Raw genomic sequence first — 21,795 nt, 5'->3', positions numbered from 1 at the left:
CCACCGCATTAATCTGACATTTAATTGACCATGTATTTCCATCTTTTAGCCTTACATGATTCCTCCATCTGAAACATTACAGGTTTTAAATTAATCACTCCATTTACACTTGTTTGGATTTTTTGTGTCCAAGTTTCTACTGTGCCTCTCTCACTTTTGCCTCTCTCAACGCCACTGAAAGTCAAGGAGTGATTTTGTACCTGCATATACAAAATGCATGCTGAATTTTCTTCTGCTTTATTTACTTTAATTTAAGTCCAGCTGTGAGCAGGTCAAGTTTGAACTAATTACCAGTATTTTTCAAAAAGGCTATGCTTTTTATGCTGGTAGGATTAAGTTGAAAGGCAGAATGTGTATTTCAGTACACAAGTGCAATGCCAGCATTGGTTTAAAAATCTACTGCTCCTCGTCAGATTCTTTCTCTATTTAAAGACAACACAAAGGTTGCAGCTAAGTCACACCCCAAGCTACAATACTGTGGACTTTCTCTGGCTGGGGTCCGTTTGCACTCTACCATGCCCATTTCCCATAAGGAAAGGACCATGCAATAACATAACCCTGTTAACATTAACAAACCTGATATTTATTTTCAGTCCTCTCAACATTAGTGTAAAGCTCAGCCTTCTCCAGGACAGCAGCTGGTGGCACAGAGCAAGGCCCTCCTGCATACCTGTTCTGATGTTCCTGCAGCACTTGGTAGATGCTGATAAGGAAGGTTTGGTTTTTAAAGCTTCCTAAAACGCAGTCCTTGTAGATTCGAAACTCAGCGGCTGTGACGGCCTCCCCCTCAGGAATCTGAGACAAATTAAATTTGAATTCCTTGTGGTGCCGCTGGTGAGGTGTGAACTCCTTGTCGTACTCAACTGCAGATGGGAAAAGGAAAGGAAAGGAAAAAAAGGAACCATGACTAAAATTTAACAACAAAAGGTTTCCACATGCTGCCACTAAGAATCTTATTTTTTTCTCCAAAGATAGCCTTGGTAAGTGCCAGGAAAGCTTATGCAATTAAAGCCCTAAAAATACAGTACTAAGAGAAGATGAATGTTCCTCTTCTCTAGCCAATTCCTTTGGGTTTTTTTATTTTTTAGAGAAAAGCCAGCTTTGACAGGTGAAATATGACCGTGAATTTTGCCCGTGTAAAACTCTGAAGCTGTGACCGCCCCCAGCATTTTCCACCTGCAGATCTCCACATTCTTTACAGCATTTCCATAAGTCTCACAGCCCTCTTCCAACAGAGGAGGTAAGTACTTCCATTTTGTTTTAGCACATAAAGGCACAGACTAAGCCATAGCACCAGGTCAACCAATACCTTAACTGCCCTAAAATGTGCTGTTTTCTGGCTCCCTGAAAAGCCAGAAATAGCCACTGGACCACCTTGTGGGTGCATACGATCAACATGACATTTATTTTTAAGGGTTAAAGCTAACCAGAGCTCCCCTTCCTTTTGCAGAAGTTTATTTGAGAATGAGAGAGCTAATGAGTGACCCCTTTTGGTTTCTGGTCTTAGACTTCCTCAAGTACATTCTCAGCTATAGGATTTAAGACGGATGCAAAACAGAATTCCTTCTTTATGTCTTAGGATTTGTGTTTTCTCTTTTTGAGGTTCCCTTTAAAAACTCTGCTCCTAGTTCCACTCTCATATTACTTGATTACATCTTGGTTAGTCTGACTTTGATTAATTGTTTGTTATTTTTTCTAATTTTCTATTAGAAATTGCTTAAAACGTTAACATATTATTAAAACATACAAAATTACATCCAAAAAACTGTTCCCACTAGTGCAATTGAAGGCGGATATATCAGTGACGAATAACTCACCATTATATTATCAATAGGAACATGAGTACATTCAGAGGCAGCAAGGGAAGAAGAAATCTCTCTTCATGTTTGTCTTTGTGGTCACTTTTTGTTGTTCCCCCCAACTTCATACATCAAATTGCAAAGGCATCTATGAGCCTACCCTCACAACATCCCCATGAGGTAAGCAGCAATCTCTGTTTTACAGCTGGGATACTGAGTCACCAGGAGAGTGACTTGGCCAAGGGCAGGTGGCAGAGGCTTGCAGCGGAGCCAGGAACGACAGCCAATGTGCTTGAGGTTCATCACTTTACCCACAGGTTACCTCCCTGGAGAGCAGACATCTCCCAGCTGCTGGAAAGAGCCTGTGGAGACTTTCCTCTCTACCTTTCTCAAGTGCCTGTTCCTCCTCATTCCTCAGTCCCTGTTTTGTCTGTCCTCTCCCTTTCTTTTGGCAGCCCTTTCATGTGAGCTGCCTCATCTGGCTGGGTCCACATCCTGGCTCCCTGCAAGACAGTTAGTCACATCCTTCTCTTTGAAGCTCGCCTGGAAATCTTTTCACCTCTGCATGACTGCTGCTTAGCATTCTCTGGGACACCACACTTGGTGTGTTAAGGGCTCCCACAAGGCAAACAGGCAAATCCTCAAACTGCTGCCAGAGTCAGATGCCTCTGCCAATTTTGTCAGTCTTGCACTGCATCTGTCTGAGCAGCTTAGATGCCAAACAACTCACAAATGCAGGTGATTGGACCCTGTAGCTTCCAGAAAAGAGGTGGTGACACCCAGCATCTCGTCAGAGATTGCACCAAGGCAAATGATGGCACCACTCAATTCCAGTGCCACCTAGGAATTATCCCTCTGCCTATCAGTTATGGGTGATCTGGGTTTCCCTTTGAAGCACCCGCCCCTGCTTTTAATAGGGAACAACTCTGGCAACACCAGACTGGTTGTTGTCACTTGCACGTACATCCTCCAAGAAGGGGCCTGAGCTGCCTGGTTATTCCCCATCCTGAGGAGAGTCCCACAGGGTGCATCTCCCAAAAGAGAGTAGCCACATACTTTGAGAAACTTGCAAGCATCCAACCAACGAGAAACTGCGTTTGGCTGCTTGCAGCAGAATGACATGCCCAACTTGGCCTGTTTACTTGCTGCTAAAAGACGAGAGGATGTAATTAATGGTGAGGGAATGTCTAAATCCACGGGTTTGCAGAGGCACACATATGAAGCAACAGTTCTCAATTTAGAACTTGCTACATCCTCACTTACGAGTGCAATGACCAGCTGAAACCCTCATCCCCTCCCATGCTGTCACGGGGATGAGTTGACCTGCGGGCGAGGTGCAGCAAGGCAGCTTTTCCCCAGGCTCGCAGATGAGGATGATAAAGGAGTAGCAGGAAGAGCAAGGGGAAGGACACAACCAGAGTAAGCAACAGAACTCCATCAGGGCGCCAGAAAACTAAAGTTACACCAGAGACAGCAAAGGAATAGTCGATGCTTCCTGTCAGCTATTGCCCCACATCAAGACGCAATGTGGTCTCTCCAAGTGCAGAGAAGGGAGAGCCTGGAGCCGTCCCACACAGCACAAGGTTCAAAATGAGCCCAAAATGGTTTTTTGTTCCTTTCTCACCTCAAGTCAGCTACAGTGGCCTAATTTCCACTCATCTCCACTAAAAAATACACAGTTTAAAAGTGATATAACCGAACTCTAGTCCTTTAAATCAGTATTTTCCCATACTCCTCGTCTAAAAAGTCAAACACAAGCCACAGAGGAAGAAAAACCCACCAAAACATCTACCATAGAGCATGACAAATAGCAGCAGGTATGATGCTTGACTCCAATTGCCCTTTCCCAGTTTATAACTTGCCTGATATATTTACAATAGTATTTTCCTGTTTTTTAAAAACTTTCTTCCTTTTTCCCTGCCCTTGTCCGAATATGCCACACAATCACAGAAGCTGACTAAACTGATTACAGGGGAAACATTCTGACTGATTTCGTTATCAGGCTTGGCAGAATAAACAACCTGAAATGCACAAACAAGGAAACCTTTTTTTAATCCTTCAGATTAAGCAATTCAGCTTTTTCTGTAATAAGAAAAGCACATTCAGAAAGAAATACTGTTAAACTGATGGTATCCTCCTCCACTGTGATCCGTCCAGCAGCAGACCAACAACATCATAGGATGGAAAAAAGACTACATTAAGCATGTATGAAGCAAGTATAAAAGTTTAACGAGTTGGAAAGTTTTTCTGGCTCTGTATCTTCCCATGATACAATGGAGGGTGGTTTTTTTTTTTCTTTGTGGGAGTGGTGAGATATTTAAGTTCTATATACTCATTGTCACACCATCAAGTTAATAATCAACTGTTTTCATTCAGCAAGACAGCTTAAAAATATAAAATGCCAACAGTTCTTCTCTGGGAGTTCTTTTGCTCCCTGGAAACTGTCCATTTTTAACAAAGAAGTCAAGTTTTACAACAGTAAAATTTGGAAAGGCAAGATTCAAGACGCTGGTTCCCAGGATTACCCAGTCTGTATTGCTATCGCGTTACAATGCATCATATGACCTCATATTCAAAATACAGACAGAATACACCAAAATGCAGGGCAACAGCAAAAAGCAGAAATCATTTCTCAAGCTGCTTTCCAATCATTATTTTTTCCACATGAATTCTTTCAGGTCAATCTGACCAGTGACATGTGAAATCCAAAGCTAATTTCCATCTGAAGGTGGACATATGCATGTCCCAACTGCGCAAAGCTCTTGCAGGGAGAATCAGGCAGCTCACAGCTGGGTCAGGTTGGAAGGAAGCAGCCTCTCCCCCCAGTGCTGGCCGGAACGTCAGGACCAAGCCAGGCAAAACTAGGGTTTGTAGGATCATGACACGAACTATAGCCATATAAAACTCATGTTCATGATTTGACTACATTATCCTGAACATTACTATTCATTTGCTGGAATAAGTCCTTGGAGACTACAAAACCAGGTATGTATGTATCAAGGGGAGTTCAGAAAGGAAATATCAAACAGATTTTAGCCCATCATGGGTGTATGTGGTTTGAGCCAAAGGGACTGTCCACTCCACCATGCAGGTCTCTGCCCCTGTCCTGGCTGGGGCTGCAGCTGCTCCTTTGCTTGCGATGCAAAGGAGGTGTGAGTTGTGGACACCAGGAGTACTCACCCCTGAGTTTTCATTACAGCTTATTTCTGAGCAGAGTGGATGAATGTGCAGAAACAGTTAACAGAAGAGCCTGCCAGTAGCTCTTTACATTCCCCTTAACAAATATTTTTAAATACTATACAAACACAGCACTATTGTTGAGCAGTTAAAAATGCAAGAATGGCAAAATTAGGGTTACTGTGGTTTTGAATTTTGTGTATTCTAATTCTAACCCAGTGTTGCAATAGCCAATTTCAGCACAAAATGTCCTTGGTTTAAAAATAACATGCTGCTTACAATGCTTGTTACTTTAAAAACACTGCACAGAAAAAAAAAAATAATTAAGAAATTAACACATCTATTTTGGTAACTATACCATTCTACTTCCATTTGACTATGTTGCACATGCCTTGGACCAAAGGAAATGTAAGCCTAATGACAGTCATGGAAATAAACTCTTCTTCTGCATAGGAATTTTCAGCATTTCTTTTAGGCTCTAAAGTAAATTGGTATGCAGAAATAACAGGTCAACAGCCTTTCCTGTGGAAACACAGTTTTCACTCAGAACAGCAGCACCGTCATGATACTTGGTGATTTTCTCCAGTTCTCAGCTGTTAAGAAAAGTGTTAAGTCACGAGCTCACATGAGAGTCAAAATGGTCGCTTAAGAAAGTCTGTAGCTCACAGTCTAGGTAATAAAGCCAAAAAAATTAACAGGTAGGCTCATAACCTATGGCTCCAGAAGTAATTTTTTAAAATAAATTTTCTATATAAATAATTATGATTTCCGTGACAATCTGGTTACTTTGGAGGGCACAGAGGAGTAGGGTCGCAAATAAATGAGAGATGAATATTTAGAATGGTACATTCTGTATCCATCTTGACCCTAGCACAGGTGAAACTTCTGAAGAATCTTTTGCATGCCAAGATCTTCAATGGTGACTTGGTTTTGCAGGGCCACTGCTACCATGCTCCAGAAAAAGTAACCAGGATTCATACCCTGCTTATGCAAAGTGAGTTTTGCATAAGTGTTCATGAATTCAGTTTGAGCGCAAATGTAAGCCATTCCTACTCCTTTCTTCTCCGCCTTCATACCTGATCCCCCCTCTAATAAAATGAGAAAGCACCTGAAAACTAGAATTGTTAACAGGAGATTCACCACAACAGCTACATAAGCAGCGCAGAGACAATTCCTCTGTATTATGTCACCAATTTCTGCACTACGTCAACAGCGTTTATCACATCTGGAGCAATGAAGCAGTGGATTAGGTCTCAAATACTTTAAACATTACTGCAGCTCCAGCAGTAGCCTCTAATAAATGGACCAAGTACATATATGACTGATCTATTGCTGTGACCTTACATCATCAGAATTTCTTCAATAGTAGCTGACAATACTTTGCACAGAACAAAATTCAAAATTTATGTAAGCTTAAAAAAAACCCCTCAACCTTGGTCAAAGTTGCTGTAGAAAGAAGCAAAAGACACTAAGAATGTAAGGGTTTGTACGTCCAAGCTGAGGGATGTCCAACTTCAGTGCAAGACACAGTCCTCATTTGGGTCTTAAAATTTGCCTCGTATTTCACAATGGATTTACACGAATGGGGTCTGCAGCACATCCTCTGAAGAGATGCCCACAATATACCTGAAGGCTTCTCTGTATTTTCTGAACCCATCAGGTCAATCTAAAAAAAAGACAACAAGTCTCCCAAACAGTCCCACCTCTGACCATTTTCTCCTTACTGTAAAGACCCAAAAAAAGCAAAACTTTCCCATTCTCAAAACTAAGTTTGATTAACAAGCCATTTCACAAGTAGTGGGTAAGGACATTCTTTAAAAGAGAAGAAACTCAGATAACACATTAAAATACAAGGTGTGAAAGCAAACCCTTCCCTGCACAACATGCACAAGAGTGGGGGAGATCCTTCCTTCCCATCTTGCTCTCACCCCAGCAACTTTAACTACCTTCTATGATCACAGCAACTCTACACAGCCTCTCAGACTCTCCACGAAAAGCCTCTTTCTTTCCATCACCCCAGCTGTGGCAACAGATTCATCCCCTACATCAAGTCCATTGCCTACTGCTCCTGCTGCTGCCCTTCTGCGTGCCAGGTCTCCCCAAATTCACCCACTTCTGAAAAGCAGAATGAGCAAAAATAACTACTTCCAAAAAAGGGGTAGCCCCTCTGCTTCCCAGATGTGTCCCCTGGATTTGCAGTACAGCACCCCCAACAAACAGATCAAAGTTTGTTCTCATAGGTAAGAGCATGTAAAAGGTCGCCAGCCCTTAGTGATGAACTTTTCCCACATACAGTTTTTAACCACAAAAAAAAGCCATACCTATGGTTCAATCTGGCATTGCACCTTTTCTTGATCCCTCTGGGTCCAGCTGAGGTGATCTAGAGACAAGGACTGGCTATGCTACCATAAATCTAATGCAGTTGGTAGTTAATGCCTAGACACTTCTAAAATAATTAGAAGATTTGAGGCCAACAAAGTCCAAAAGGGTGCTTTCTTCAAAACAGCTATAATATCATCTCTGGCTCAACATAATTTAAAGTGGAATTATTCCACTAACTTCAGTGGAGTGATACCAGTTTACATCCGATGAAGACCTGGCTTTATGCTCCATAGCTGTGAGTGTCAGAAAATAATGACTCAGAAAAATAACCCATCATTAATCCAATCCCAATGTAAGTACAGAGATTAAATTTAAACAATAGCAAATCACTCTCTAAACATAACACTCTACAGAAAATCTTCAAAGGAGGAGGGGCTTTTACTTTTGGACAAAAAATACAACTGAGCTCTTCTTTGTTTCTTTGTGCTGGGAATCAAGCTGGAATCGGCTTGTAAAATCAGATTAAAACAGTTGCACAACAGCTTCCTTTCAGGATTCTTGAACCAAAGGCAGTCAAAAAATCAAAATAATGCACTAATCAAATATATAATACTCATGGGACACCAGAAAGTACTAAGAAGGCATTTTCACATTTTCAAGATGCCTACTGTATGGCCAGTAAAGCTTATCCACTCTGCAGTGGGAAGAGGCAGCAGTGGGACCAGCCTTGCTCCAGCACATGAGGGGAAGAGTTAAAGCAAAACTGAGGAGAAGGAGAGCCCTTGGCAGAGTGCTCTGTGGGGAGCTAAGCCCACGAGGCTTACTGCAGGCCACCAGCATCTCTGCCACTGACACTGACTTTTGGGCTTCCTGTGCTGTCCCCTAAGCAATAACAGAGATCACTTTGCAACCACTACCACAGCCACCTCCTTCGCTCCTTCCCCACAGCTTACAAACACAAATGTTAACAAAACCAGCATTTTCTTTCCATATGCTGGCACATATGGCAGGTCCTTGCACTGAAAACAGTGTCATATCTTAGGAAAACAAAACATCTTTCTGCTTAAGAGATGCCAAATTGCTTTATCAAAGGCACTACTGTTTGCATTTTTGTGGCAATATTAATGCAGTTCCCACTGAGAAGTTGATAAAGACCCTGACTGCAAAAACATCCCTCTGGAAGAAGTGATCTAAAACTATTTCTGTATTGTGTTTCCAAATAATTTATGATTAGAATAATATTATGCTTTCCAAAAAAACATTTCTATTTCACAGCCAGGTTTCATGCATGCAGAGCCAGCTAGCAAGGAAGAAGGCGATGCTGTTGGCCCATTGGCAGGGACATACGATCAGAAGTGCTTTGCCACCTCTGCACGTGGTGGGAAGAGGGTCCTCCTACCTCTCCTGTTTGCTTCCTTGGCTTTACATTCACTCCTGTGTCCTGCTCACATAGCAAGCGCCTGGGACACTTAGAACCACCCATGGAAATCTTCTGGTAATGTGTCTCACCCTCCAGGTTTGCCACAGGTCACGCTGCATTTCCTGCTGGCATGGTCACTGGCAAGCAGCTCCCTGGAAGCACAGCTGCCCTGGGTGCACCGACTCGGTCTGGAAATGTTTTCAGGATTTTTTAAATGGTGTATCAGTTGCTCAGCATATCTCATATCATCTCTCAAAATTATCTGTCCTTCTGCAGCAATTATAGGCAGTACAAATCAATTCACTTGCAAGCTTGAGCCAAATTTCAAAATGCAGGTTGTGCAAAGTGGGAAAGTTTTTTTTTAATTTCTGGGCATTTACCTCTGCTTTTCTCACAGATGAGGTTTTATGTTTATCGGTATGACTGTGAAACAACCAGCAGCAAGTAGGAAAGCAGGCAACACAAGAATGTTTGTAATTTAAGTTGCATGCTTTCATTTTGTTGAGCACTCATCTCTTGGCATCACAGGCAGGTTTCAGCTTTTCATTTAATAGCCCAGCTGAGAAAGATATCTCCTGAACACAATGCAATCACTCCCTGTAAAAATACTGCGCAGAGTGCTTAAAGTTTTATAAATTATTGAAAAGGTTTAATCCAGCACACTCAAGACACCAATACAGAGAAGAAATCAGCCCTGCTTCAAAGTTTTCCACGCTGTCCCAGAGGCTACACCACCACTGTAATGGTATTGCCATTGCTGACAGGACTTGTGACTCCAGCAGACACCATGACATGCTGTTGCCTCACTTTATTGTTTAGTGTTTTACACAGGGCTCCAATTTAAAATGACTGCATTAAGCAGTGTCCAGCCAAAAGACCACCAAAGAGCACGGGCTTTGGGGACCTGGCAAGGTGCTCTGTGAGAGAGCATGAGAGATACCAAATTTGGTATCACCCAGAGAAAAGAAGACACAAGAAAGGAGGAAGCACCTAAGGAGGGCGGAAAGTGACAGCAGGGATAAAAAAAGTAAAATCATGGTCTGGAGATGCCATAAGTCCCCAACCTTTAACATGACTACAGAGCAAATGTTCTTTGGGACAGTCAAGGTGAGAAGATGCCACAGATCTGAAGACTGAGGAGAGCAAATGCATGAAGTGCTTGAAGAAACACGAATTGTTTTAAAGATTATCACTCCTGACCGTGTATATTTGTTCAAGGAGCAGCACGGTTTGGAAGTGAACACCCCCTTCACTGCATCCAGTTACTAAGTGACAGCTTGGCACACTGATCTGGAGGAAGTCCCTCCAACATGTCACCAGGACTCTCAGCCATCTCTAGGGTTGAGCATCATCAGAGCATTAGGACAACTCTCTGTGCCAACTGAAAAAAACAAAGCCTTGGAAGACATTGAGCTACACAGAAATACCAGAGTACCCCCGCTAAACCCGCTATTTCTCTTGCCACTCTTCTTATTTATCTCTCCTTCCTCCCTGTCCTTCTGTCCTGGCCATCTTGACATGGTTTGGGCAAGACTCTCTCAGGCCCAAGAAGTTGGGAAAGAGAGTGAGGGATGAGCGAAGAGAGATGGAAGAAGGAAAAGGAAAGTCTCGCCACTTCCAGCAAAGGCAGATGGGCCGTGAAGGCTCTTAGGACTCTTACTGTGCAACCCCAACACAGCTGGGGAGCACTCAGGAGCAGCAACCATGAAAACTGAAAAAAACAAGAAACAGAAATCCCAGAATATTTTACAGCCATTACAACAATGTAAGTGTCCCTCGTTCTGAGGCAGTAACACCTTGCAAAGCACTCTCCCCACACTTGCCCTATATCACGTTTTGTTTTCACCATGCACAGAGTCAACCAGAGGGAGCTCCTGGCAGGCCTTGCTCATAAAAACAAAGTTCTCCTGCTCTACCATACCACTGAAATCCCATTCTTTAATCTGTCCATTGTCCATGCCAGCCGGGTGCAATTTGGGAGGTGACATTTTTATCTCTGAAATCTCATCTGCTGTTGACCAACATAACAATGCTGCAGAGAGCCAAGTAGCCATCAGGCATTTAAAAATTTGCAGCCGCTGTGGGCGCTGTGGGCGGTTGGAGCAGAGGTCACAAAATGGTCATTAATAGTTTTACCTTTCAGCCTTTCAGCTGCACAAAACACAACTTTAAAAAGGAAAGAAAATGACATCACACAGTTTTAACAGTCTGCTTAGGGGTAAAGAATTTCACCCTTTAAGAAAAAAATTAAACTAAGAAAAAAAAACCTTGACAAAAAGCCCTAGTTTGACTAATAGCTTTGCTCCAAGCCTTCCTTTTTCATTATTTTTTATATTCCCATATCCCACAGTGACCAGAAGCATACTTGGAATGTCTCTGTCCATCTGATAAAGCCATCTGCAGCTGCAGCCCTGCACCAGGCCTGCGGGGGACACAGCTCCTCTTCCTGGCTGCAGAGCACAGTACCCAGCCTGGCCGAAAGCCAGGGAGATGCAATGCTTTGGGAAAGATGGGAGACTCCCAGTCAGGGTAGGAAATCTTAGGGAACAAAGTAAGACTTGAGGAAAAGCACCATTAAAAGAACTATTAACAGAGGATTTGTGGAATAATCCTTAGTTTCACATAGCTGGCTTGACTTTAATACAGTAGCAAAGCTGGGTAATTCACCTGAAAAACATCCAGCAGGAAAAGGGACAGACTCTGCCAAGTACTACTTTTTTTTTTTTTTTCCCTTTCTCCCCAACCACCCTCACTTTCACCAAATACCCAAAACAATCCTTGGGCTATAGGCATTTAAAAATCAAAGTTACATACAAACGGTCTTAAAGTAATAGCATATAAATTGACTCCAAAAGGCCTCAGGTTAACAAATAGGAAATTAATAAACCTCATTAGTTTAAAAAAACAACCTGGTATATTGGCATTTCTGGCTTTCAGTTTATCTTGACCCTTTTCCTTAAGTTACCAGGTTCCTGGAGACAGAATTTAAAATGAACAAAGAGAATGTGTTAAAATTCTCAGCAGAGCCGTTTGCCCACGAATTAACTTTTAGACATTTGGATTCTATATCTTCATTCTTTGCAATCATGTCCTGGCTGTTTGGCCATCCCAGCATTTCTCTGCCCCACCCAATCCAGCCTTGTCATCACTGATTTTATTTTTCCGCTCCTTCTCTCTTAGTAATGCCCTCCTCTCTTCCCTTGGTCACATGCACTCCTTGGAGAAAAACATCAAACCTCTTAGAACTCTAACGATAGATAAATATATATAGAGAAATCAATTTAAATAAATACCTACAACAAATTCCAAATTTTCATCTTAAAATACATCTTTTATCTTTTGTTGTTCTTGAAGTGTTTGTAATGTTGTCAACAACTAAGTTGCTCAGACACAGATTTAAGTTTATGATTCAGTTTATGTTTTAGTTTATGACTTTATGCATATCGGTTAATTTTTTTTTTCTTAAGTCTTTTAAAATATATTTTTCTTTTTTTAAAGTTACTGTGGATGGTAATGCTATAGATCTGACAGTATTGAAAAGACTCCACGGAGACAGCTGCCATACCTAGTCAATTTTTGTGTTTTCATATGAAAACTATCAACCATAAGAAAGTTTGGATCATGTTAGCACACCTAAACACTCTTTCTACAAACATGTAGACAGTAGGGAGATCTGACAAGCATCAGACCCTTTTAATGCACATTTACTAATTCTTTGTCATACTTGCATACTAAGCCACCCTAGCAAGTGGGGTTGTGGCTTGCCCAAGTGAATCTTTTTACTGCTGTTCTCTCATAGACACAGCAAGACTAAAGTTTTATCTAACGTTTGCATGCCAAAAAAAAAAAAAGGCAATTAATTATATGGCATGTCCTAGTGAAGAACTTCCTCCAGTCAAAACAGGAGAACAGGAACTTCGATGTTGTATAATTGATGTTATTAGCTGCAGCTGCTATCATACTCAGAGAAATCTCCAACTCAGAAACAGCAGTGACAAAGTGCTCCAAGATGAGTAATAATATGCTTGATATTAAGGGAGGGGGATAAAAAATATTCTAAAAAATGTGCTCTCTGGTACATAACAATCTCTTAGAGAATTGCCAGGCAAAAAACACTGCAGGACACGAAAAGAAAAACACACCACATTTAAAGTGTTGTCTCCATTAAATTTAAATTGAGGGGGGGAGATGTAGGTTTTTGTATTTACCTAACCTGTGTGACTGTTAATGCTCACATGTGTGTTGCAACAAGACTGGGGACTTTGAAAGCTCTCATCAGTAGGTGCATGAGCAAATATTTATTCTGATCCACTCCAACTCTCTGTGGTTTGTAAATCCCCAAGAAAAAAAAAAAAAACCTGCAGAACAAACCAGTCTAGACCACAGATTTTGGCTACTTTACACTAGCTAGAAAATTACAGGAAACAGGCCACCTAAAGAAGGGATTATTTTGTGGACTTTTCTGTTTGTTTTCTGAAGACCTGTGACTACCTGATATATGTGCACTTGTTTGGGTAGCTGAAGAAAATTCTTTCGAGCATTCTTTAGAACATAATCACTGCAATATAGAATTCCACATGCTTGATGTCTTGGTGAGGTGTTGATGTATATAACCTTGCAGACTCTTTCTGCCCCACGCTTTTCATCTGAAGACATTAAAAAAAAACAACCTGAATAATAATGCCTTTGTATTTCAAGACCCTGAAGAATTTCTAGCAACATTATTTTTCACCCTGGTATTCAAATGCGTGGAAAAAATCACTTGATATCTTTCCATCAGAGGAAAATCTGAGCTGGAAGATATTTTAAATAGAAAGTTTATCTTACTGGGGATAGCATCCATTCAAACTGTTAGAAGATCTTTCCATCTAGCGTTAAAAAACTTTATCTACGGGATGAAGACAAAAGTTTCTGCCTTCACCATGTGGAAAAAATCAATAGCTTGAGCAACTCTGCTTTAGGTTGAGCCAGAAAGCATCTGGGTGAAACAGACTTCTCAGCTTCTACTGTAGGAATTGAGATAGGGCTGAGGACTTAAAAAAATGTTAGTAAAGAAAAAACGTTTTTTAATAAGTATTTCCATTAGAAACGCTTTTCTCATATTTATGCTCTTAATATTTTGGATTTTTGATTTTTTTTTCCAATTAGGGAAAACAAAAACTGAATAATAAGATTTTTTTTTTAGTGGGAAGAAATACTTATATTCAAACACAAGATTTTACTCTATATACAAAAAAAAAGCTGATGCTCAACAACAGCAAAAATGATACAAAACCTTTTTGAGTACATATTTTAACCTCATATTTCTGGCTTAATTTTATGAAAAGTTTCTTTCCTCTGCTATTGCCTTTCTGCAGTTTCTTCAGCAGAGCAGCAGAGGAGCTAGCTGCCCTGCATCTAATGCATTGCTTGTCATAGGACCTACCCGAGTTGCATTTCACCCAAAACGCCACTAGGCATGGGCAGAGGTCTGATAACTGACAGCTTGACTGACCTGAGATAAGGTTATTACCACCTGTGATTTACTACAGTCATATGGTTGATTTGGCTCAGTGTTGCAAATCAATCCTGTTTAAGTACTGTGGGATTACCGAGCGTAAACATCAAGGTCTTTAGACAGGTACCTGAAGCAGCAGGATTATTTACTTTTTTAAAAAAGTCAACTGTCCTCTGCACACAGAAAAAAGTGTGATGGAAAGCCTTTTAAGAGACATTCAAATGTGATTTCTGGCATGAGAGCTCCCCTTCCCTGTCTCTGATTGCCTTCAAGAGCGTCTCAGCACACGGACTGCTGCTGCTCAGCACCTTCCACGGAAACAACCTTCCCATGGGCAGTCGGGTTATTTGAATGCTCTGCAAATTAAACAGCCTCCTTTTTGCTTTCCTCATTCAATATAAAGCTCCTGAGTCCCTACAGTAAGTCCCGGCTCCCAGCTGTCCTTCAGGCTGTCGCCACCATTTTCACTCCACAGTAGTGCTAGACCATGCAAATGCTATTCCAATCTCAGTGTCTGCCAAAGCCTATGGTCACTGATCTCATGGCCCCTTGTAAAGCCCACTCTTACACTTTTTTGGATAAGATGCAAAGGAACAGAGTGAAGGTAGAGTCTCTTTTAACCTCCCTCTTCTATCTAGTACTCTATATACAGCGACTTTACATTTACGTTTGCAAGGGATCTCCAAACATTCTGAGATTTTGCCTTCTCCTCCCTCTTAAAATCCATTTTAAAAGTCACATTGCTTTCAGAATTGATGGCATGGAGAAAAGACAAATATGAGCCCGTCTATCCATAAATAAATACAAGATTAGATGGATTTGCTAAGGCGCTTTAGTTTTGGTTACATTGCTAACAGTAAAATGTGCACTGATAAAGTTTCTCAACTGATACATATTTAAGGGTGGAATCAAGTACAAGCTGACTCACTTTGAATAAAAAAGAGTTTTGCTATTTTAAAATAAAATACATCTATAGATGTCTTAGTGTGAGCAACTTTACCCACATTACAGCAGGACCTCAGGAGTCCTACAGAAATAGAAACAAAACATGAAAATGGATACAAAATAAAAAAACTGAGAAAAATTTATGTGAGTTAAATGCCTTTGCACTTACTTATCTGCTGATATAAACAAATAGCCAACTCTCAAGTTAACATTCTGTGCTCCATATTCATGGTGTCCTGTATGCAGAAGCCTGCAGAGGAGGCTAAAGCTGCATTTCTATATGGCTCAGGTAAGTCTATGGGATGTATTTTCACTATATTCTTCCTCAAAACCTTCTATTTCTTGTACATGCAGCTTTAATGTTGCATTTTCTGACATAGAATAGTTTTCTTCTTAAAGAAAAAAAAAGTTTCTGAAAGGCTGCACACTCTTAAATAACCAATATGGGCTGAATCAAAAGACTTTTGGACAGATATATATTATATTCAGAATACAGCAAATATTACTTCTCTCCCTACCTTTCATTCCTTCATGTCCGAGGACATAGACCATACAAGTCTAAACTTACTGGCATTAAGGAACAGCAAGAAATTGCCCCTCAGAACCCCTTTCCAGTGCAGCCTCCTTTGCTAAGAATGTTATGGTCTTGCTTCAATTCCACATTACTAGAAGCAGAGCTTCAACAGGGAATATTACTGAATAAGCAGGTTTTTTGTTTGTTTGTTTGTTTTTCCTTCATATTAGAAATACTTTACAAACTTTATGGATACCATCACAGCTTAGATGCCTTACAGGGAAGCATTAAAATATGAAGGTCACAGGAATACACCTAGTGACCTTGGGATCCTGGGATTATGACAGGGCTAGAAATGGAGCTTCCATTTCTAAAACCTCAACACTTCCAAATGGATGCTGTTTAACATCAGACTGGAACCAAACTATCACAAAGTGAACCAAAAATACTGAAATTATGGTTTTTTGAAGCAAAAGCTTTCATGCTAACAGTAGATAAAAACTCAAGCTTGCAAGAAAACAGAAGACAGTAGATGAAAATATACAAATGCCCTAATTTCACCTCCATTTATTCTGAAGTTGTGTAACTGATTATTTGTTTAATTAAATCAGCCTGCTCCTGAGAAATACTTCTATTTCAAACAAAACTGTAGTTTTCAGCAGAAAACAAAATTTTATCCCAAAATGCCCAGCCAGTCCCATCTGTGACCCTAGCTGGTGCTAGGTGCTCCCTAAGGTTGTTGTCCTTAGGGGAGTCCCAGCCCCACAGGTCAGCAGATCAGCAGAGGTGCAGAGATGTGTAGAGGTCAGTTCCTCCAAAACAGCACCAATCCCTTGTCCAAAACATTTAACAGCATTGGGCTGTGTGGTGGTACCATTGTACTTTCCAGGCACTGATATCACAGCAGGTAGAAATATAATCACCACCACTGAGACAGGCTAGACCTTTGAGATGCATGGAGCACCATGTTTATTTCTTCCTATGGATACACCCAAAAGAAGTCCTTTCCAGAGACACAGGTAGGGTTTTTCCAGCAATTTAACCCCAGCTTCACAAAACCTTGGATGATAAGAGGGTGGATCACAGCGCTTGCATCATGTTGCATAAAACTGCCCATAACAGAGGGCAGAGCAAGCTAGGAGAAACAGGTCAGGGAAACCCGACTAGTTTCATCAAAGGTTTCTGCTTTATCAGGTAGAGTCCAAAAGTACACTTAAGTAATTTCAGGTAATTCACCAAGAACTCAGCTGAGTTGAAACAGTTACCAGAAACACAAAAGGTTTTGCCTCTGTTTGGGCAAGAAGGCTCAATCAAAACCATACCTGACACTCTTGAGTTATTTGAAGTACTGCAGTCAAAACAGTGCCCAAACTAAAAGCTCTGTAGGACAAGTTATTTAAGTGATGTAATAGCCACACGTTTCATAAAACTGCAATAGGTAGACTCATGAAAACCTCTTTCCATTCTTAAGCCATTGTTAAGAGCCTTGTGAAAACCCCTTTCCACAAAGAGACTTCTCTCCGAGTTATTTTACCAACTGCAGTTTGCGTTCCCCCCCCCCCCCCCCGCCAATAAATACCTTGGAAAGACCTTGAGAAGCCAGAATCTAAATTATTTTGCAGTTTCCCTCACAATGCTCTTCTCTCTACAGGACGAAATATTTTGCTGGCATGCGTAACAAATCTATATTTTTAATACCAGTAGCATGCTGGAGAAGCAAGGCAATTTAATGCTGGAAAATATTCTACTTAATTTTCCTCATTTCCCAATAACATTGGCTGAACTTTATTTGGCTGTTCACTTGGACTAACTCAAGACTGACATCTGCTTTTTGGTCTATGTAGGTAATAGAAAGTTTCCATATATTTAGAGTTCATTTTGCATTCCTATAGATAGCAGAAAACCGTAACATAATTTTGCATTTGCAGAAAATAGCATTCACTTCACAAGGTACAGCAATAGGCATTCAGAAAGACTAGAAAATACATGGTCAAATACTGCATAATCTACTTAGCTCAAAATCTATTTCAACTCTCCACTGTTCATTTAGTATAGGTGCTAAATTTTTATCTAGGTTACAAATGTAACAGTGTAAAAAATGTGTTTTCAGGCCATTTCCTAATTTTTCCTGCAGATGTAACTGTGTTTTATAACCAGGAAAGGGCTCTGCAGCAGGTAGCATAACCAAGTACCAATGCAGGTGAATTAATAAAGGAGTGAAACGTTCCCTCTCATTCAATTGGCATATGCAATAGCATAACCACAGATGAGCTACAGTTCCTATGTTTCTTTCTCCTGCCTACTGGCTGCATCTTTGCTATGACTCAAAATGTCATGTGCATGTGGGCTTTGCATCCTCCAACTGAGTTGTTTCCTTACAAGTGTATGATCCCTTGCTCTCACACACACACTCACTAAAGCAAAAGTAGTAGGATAGGGCATAAATGCTCACATTCAGTTTGGTGATGAGAGACTGGTAGTAGGCACGTCTACACAGAAGTTTGAATTCACTGTTTTCTTGTATGTCAAGCTTGCATTCACATCATAAAGCTCCCAGGTCCTCCATACCACCAGCTATTATCTAGGGAGGGACACAGCTTTGTATCCAGCCAACATAAACAGTGCTAGACTAACTCCGTCAGGAAGGGAGAAGCACCGCCATGGCAGACACACTTCATTCATGTCTCTCGCCTCTCACATAAGAGATCAAGACAATTTTTAAAAAAATAAATTCACATAAAGTTAAATCTTCCTTCCTTCTAGTTACAAGGACCAGAACATTTGCATATTACATTGTCAGAGACCACTGGTCTCTGAGAGGAGATGATTTGTGGCTCTCTCTCTAGCACCCTGAAAAGTCAGAAAGGGAAACAAGTCACTGGGTTCCCTCGTCATCTCCAGCATATTCACCTGCATCACCAGGAGAGCAGTGGCAAGGATTGAGAGTTTCGGAAAAATGAACTTCTTCTGCATGTTCAATTTAGCTTTGAACAGTTGCACAAGGAGAAAAAGAATTTTTTATTATGTTATATACATTTTTATTATGTTATATAATTTTTTAAATGTTATATACAAACTCAGTTGAAAAGCACATCAGACAGAATCAATAGAGCTATGAAAAGCTTCTGAGAGTGAAAATGTGAGTTTTGGCCTCTTTTACACGTGGTCAAGGCTAATAAGAGTACTGATGCTAGATAGAGAAGTTTGACTAGCCACACTAGTGTTCACACAAGCTCAGGGTGATTGGGAGGTGCTCACACTATGCCAACTCTGTGCAATCCCGTAGCGTGCTATGAGTGCCAGGACATGGGCTGGGAGCATTGGTCCAGATCCCAGGGGGGCATCCTTAACTTCTGAATGCAAGTTTTAAGCAAGCTTAGACACATATGACATGTTGGAGTTGAACAGGGTTAAGCCACGTGCCTAGACTTAGCCAGCTTTGAAATAAAGCTATTTAAGACTGAGACTGTTAAGTGCAGTATTTTCAAAGCTTTATGCTACTACACTCAAAGAGCTGGGGGTGACGTGAAAACAGAGAAGACAAATCCCCTTCCATAGGGCAGTTGAATCCGAGGTTTAGATCTACAAGTAGTTTAAATCCCCAGGAAGAACTTGCAAATGCCCAGCATAAACTCCCCATTCTTTGTCTATTGAACCTTTTCTTTTTTATCTGAGTTTTTCCCAGCTCAGATGAAGCCTCAAGTTCAGATATAAACCCAGCTCGCCAGCTGCAAAAGCTTAAAAGAGATACTCACAATAAATTCCTCCTCAGGGAAAAAAAAAAAAAAAGAAAGATACAAATCTCTTGCCATTGGCTTGCTTATGGATTCTGAAAATCCCTAATGGGTGGTGAGTCGGTTGTGGTCAGTGGTCAGCAGTGTCTCCTGCACATACATGCTTTCTGTGAAGCCCTCCAAGGAGAACAGTGGTTGTGTGCATTTGATTTCTGAACCACATTTTCATTCTTTTCTGCCTGCACCTAACCACAAATCAAAACCAACATCAATGCTGCATATTCATTTCCCAAATTGAGAGCTACTCTTCCACTTTTCCTCAGGACAGGTCATCTGCTACAAAGCAAGAGGGATGCAAACATCAGGACCACCACCTTTTTTGGGGGGACTGACAGACAAATTTGCACTTGTAGGACATCGATCTATTTCTATCTGCAAAGAATTATACACTGAAACCACTTCTGACAGCCCAAGTTAAACTGCAAAGAAGAGGAGGGTAGGGATGGGGTAGGGGGCAAAGCCCTTCCCAATGTATGGATCAAAGACGACAGTGTATATCCTGTCATTGCTTGAAAGCACTGGAATTTTTGCCAGATTATATGTGGTTTTCAAAAAAAAAAGAAAAAAAGAAAAAAAAAACAACAAAAAAAGACTCTGTGCTTTCTTTACTGTCTCAAGATTTCAGAAGTTTAAGGAAGCATCAGAAATAATGAGAAGCGGGTGATACTGATTATTGTGGTTCAGCCAATTGTCCAATTTCCCCTGTCTCTCAAAGTAAATAAAAATAGACAACTCTAGTGTTGTTGGTGGTGAGGGGGAAATATCATCGTCTTTCTTAGTCTTTCTGTTTCCTAAGAACCAATGTTCAATTACAAAGAAATAAAATTCAAACCCAGTCTCAGCTGAGGTATTTGTTGTACTGAGTTCAGAGTAAAAGATTGTGACACACTCTCTTAAGCTTCAAGACACTGAAAAGATCCAAAATAAAGATTTACAAGATTCATAATCGTGTTTTAGAAACATCCCTCCATTAGGCCTTGCTGATCAGAATACTTCCTTTGACATTCAACAACAAAAACCATGACAGGACCTCGACAGACGATACATCTAGAAGAACACTGATCTTAAATCTTAAGACATTTAATTAACTGTGCTTCCTTTTACTAAACCATTTAAAAAGTAAGCCACAAAGCAGTGTACACCAATTTAACTCATCTTCCCACTGTTTTATACAGCCACAAACTCAGCGCTGACATAATCTATGCTTTTCTGAAATAAATGTGCCAGTACTCCAGGTTAAAAAAATGTAGAACGTTACCATCATAAAAATTTGTTCCTCTTAAGATTTTATACTGCAGAGACTATTGCATTCCTTTAAAATTATGACTAAGGCAAGTTGTGCTCATGCCACTCCAAAAAAGGCAGTATATTAAGCAGTTACTTAGCCAGTCTTTTCTGAATTATTAAGAGTCAACAAGGCATGATAAACCCTTACAAAAGTAACATTGCTGACAATATAGAAGAAGACACCAATTTCTTTTAGTGATATATTTTAGACATCCACCAATGCCAAAAGTCACCAGAGAAGCTGTGTGGTATGTTGAGACGCTCACGAAGGGTTTTTTAACTGTGGGCATTAGGGGTGCACTCTGTCTGCTATTTTTGCCACTAAAATTGCAATAATATGGGGTAGAAATCTCCATCCTTCTGGGTAAGGGCTATTGAGGGGTTTGGTTTGGTTTGGTTTGGAGGTTTTTGTTGGTTTGGGGGGTTTTTTTGTTTGGGTTGGGGTTTTTTTGCTTTTGTTTGATGGGTTTTTTTTCTGTTTCAGTATAGGATAGGAGGAATGTAGAAGGTAAAGTCAGAAGTGGGAAGCTCTTGGGGGAAAAGTAGCAGCACTTTCTTGCCTGACTTAAATTGGACACTTGCTCTCCTCTCATAGCCCAAGACTGACATGTTTGTGTAATATAATTCATCTTGTCAACCTTTGTGGATGCAAGAGCACAGACTGCCAGGACCACTCTGTAAAGAACAATAGCATTTGAGAAAAATATGTTCTTCTGGGGGGTTTTTGAGCTCTCCATCACCAGCAGTAATGGCCCACTGTATTCCTTGAAATGGCTGAATATCAAGAAGTCCCAGTTACAGACATCCACAGGGTTAATTTTGTATTCTCAAGGACTTCAATTTAAAAAGTATTAAACATTAATGGCTTGCAATGTTTTGAACCATAGCGCTGACCTGACCCATTAAAACAGAGCAATCCCTATGGGTGAAAAGCGTGTAGTCTTTTTAACCTGACACTTCACACTTCAGCAGTAATGAGACTAAAACCCAAATGAAGTCATGTGTCGTTTTGACTGGAGACAAACAGAGCTAACTCTGCT

The 21,795-nt window shown here is 40.7% G+C and overlaps 1 protein-coding gene across 1 annotated transcript in view; it reads right to left on the bottom strand.

Moving 5' to 3' along the window:
• Nucleotides 1-21,795, bottom strand: part of BMP6 (bone morphogenetic protein 6) — an 88,419-nt gene that overhangs the window by 24,731 nt on the left and 41,893 nt on the right. Inside the window, exon 2 of the mRNA XM_017808583.1 lies at nt 671-863. Within this exon, the coding sequence (XP_017664072.1) occupies nt 671-863 (193 nt within the window). The remainder of the gene's footprint in view (nt 1-670; nt 864-21,795) is intronic.

The sequence above is a fragment of the Lepidothrix coronata genome, unplaced genomic scaffold, assembly GCF_001604755.1.
Source record: "Lepidothrix coronata isolate B3197 unplaced genomic scaffold, Lepidothrix_coronata-1.0 Scaffold23, whole genome shotgun sequence".
Lineage (NCBI taxonomy): Eukaryota > Metazoa > Chordata > Aves > Passeriformes > Pipridae > Lepidothrix > Lepidothrix coronata.
This window is presented reverse-complemented; position numbering and strand designations above follow the sequence as displayed.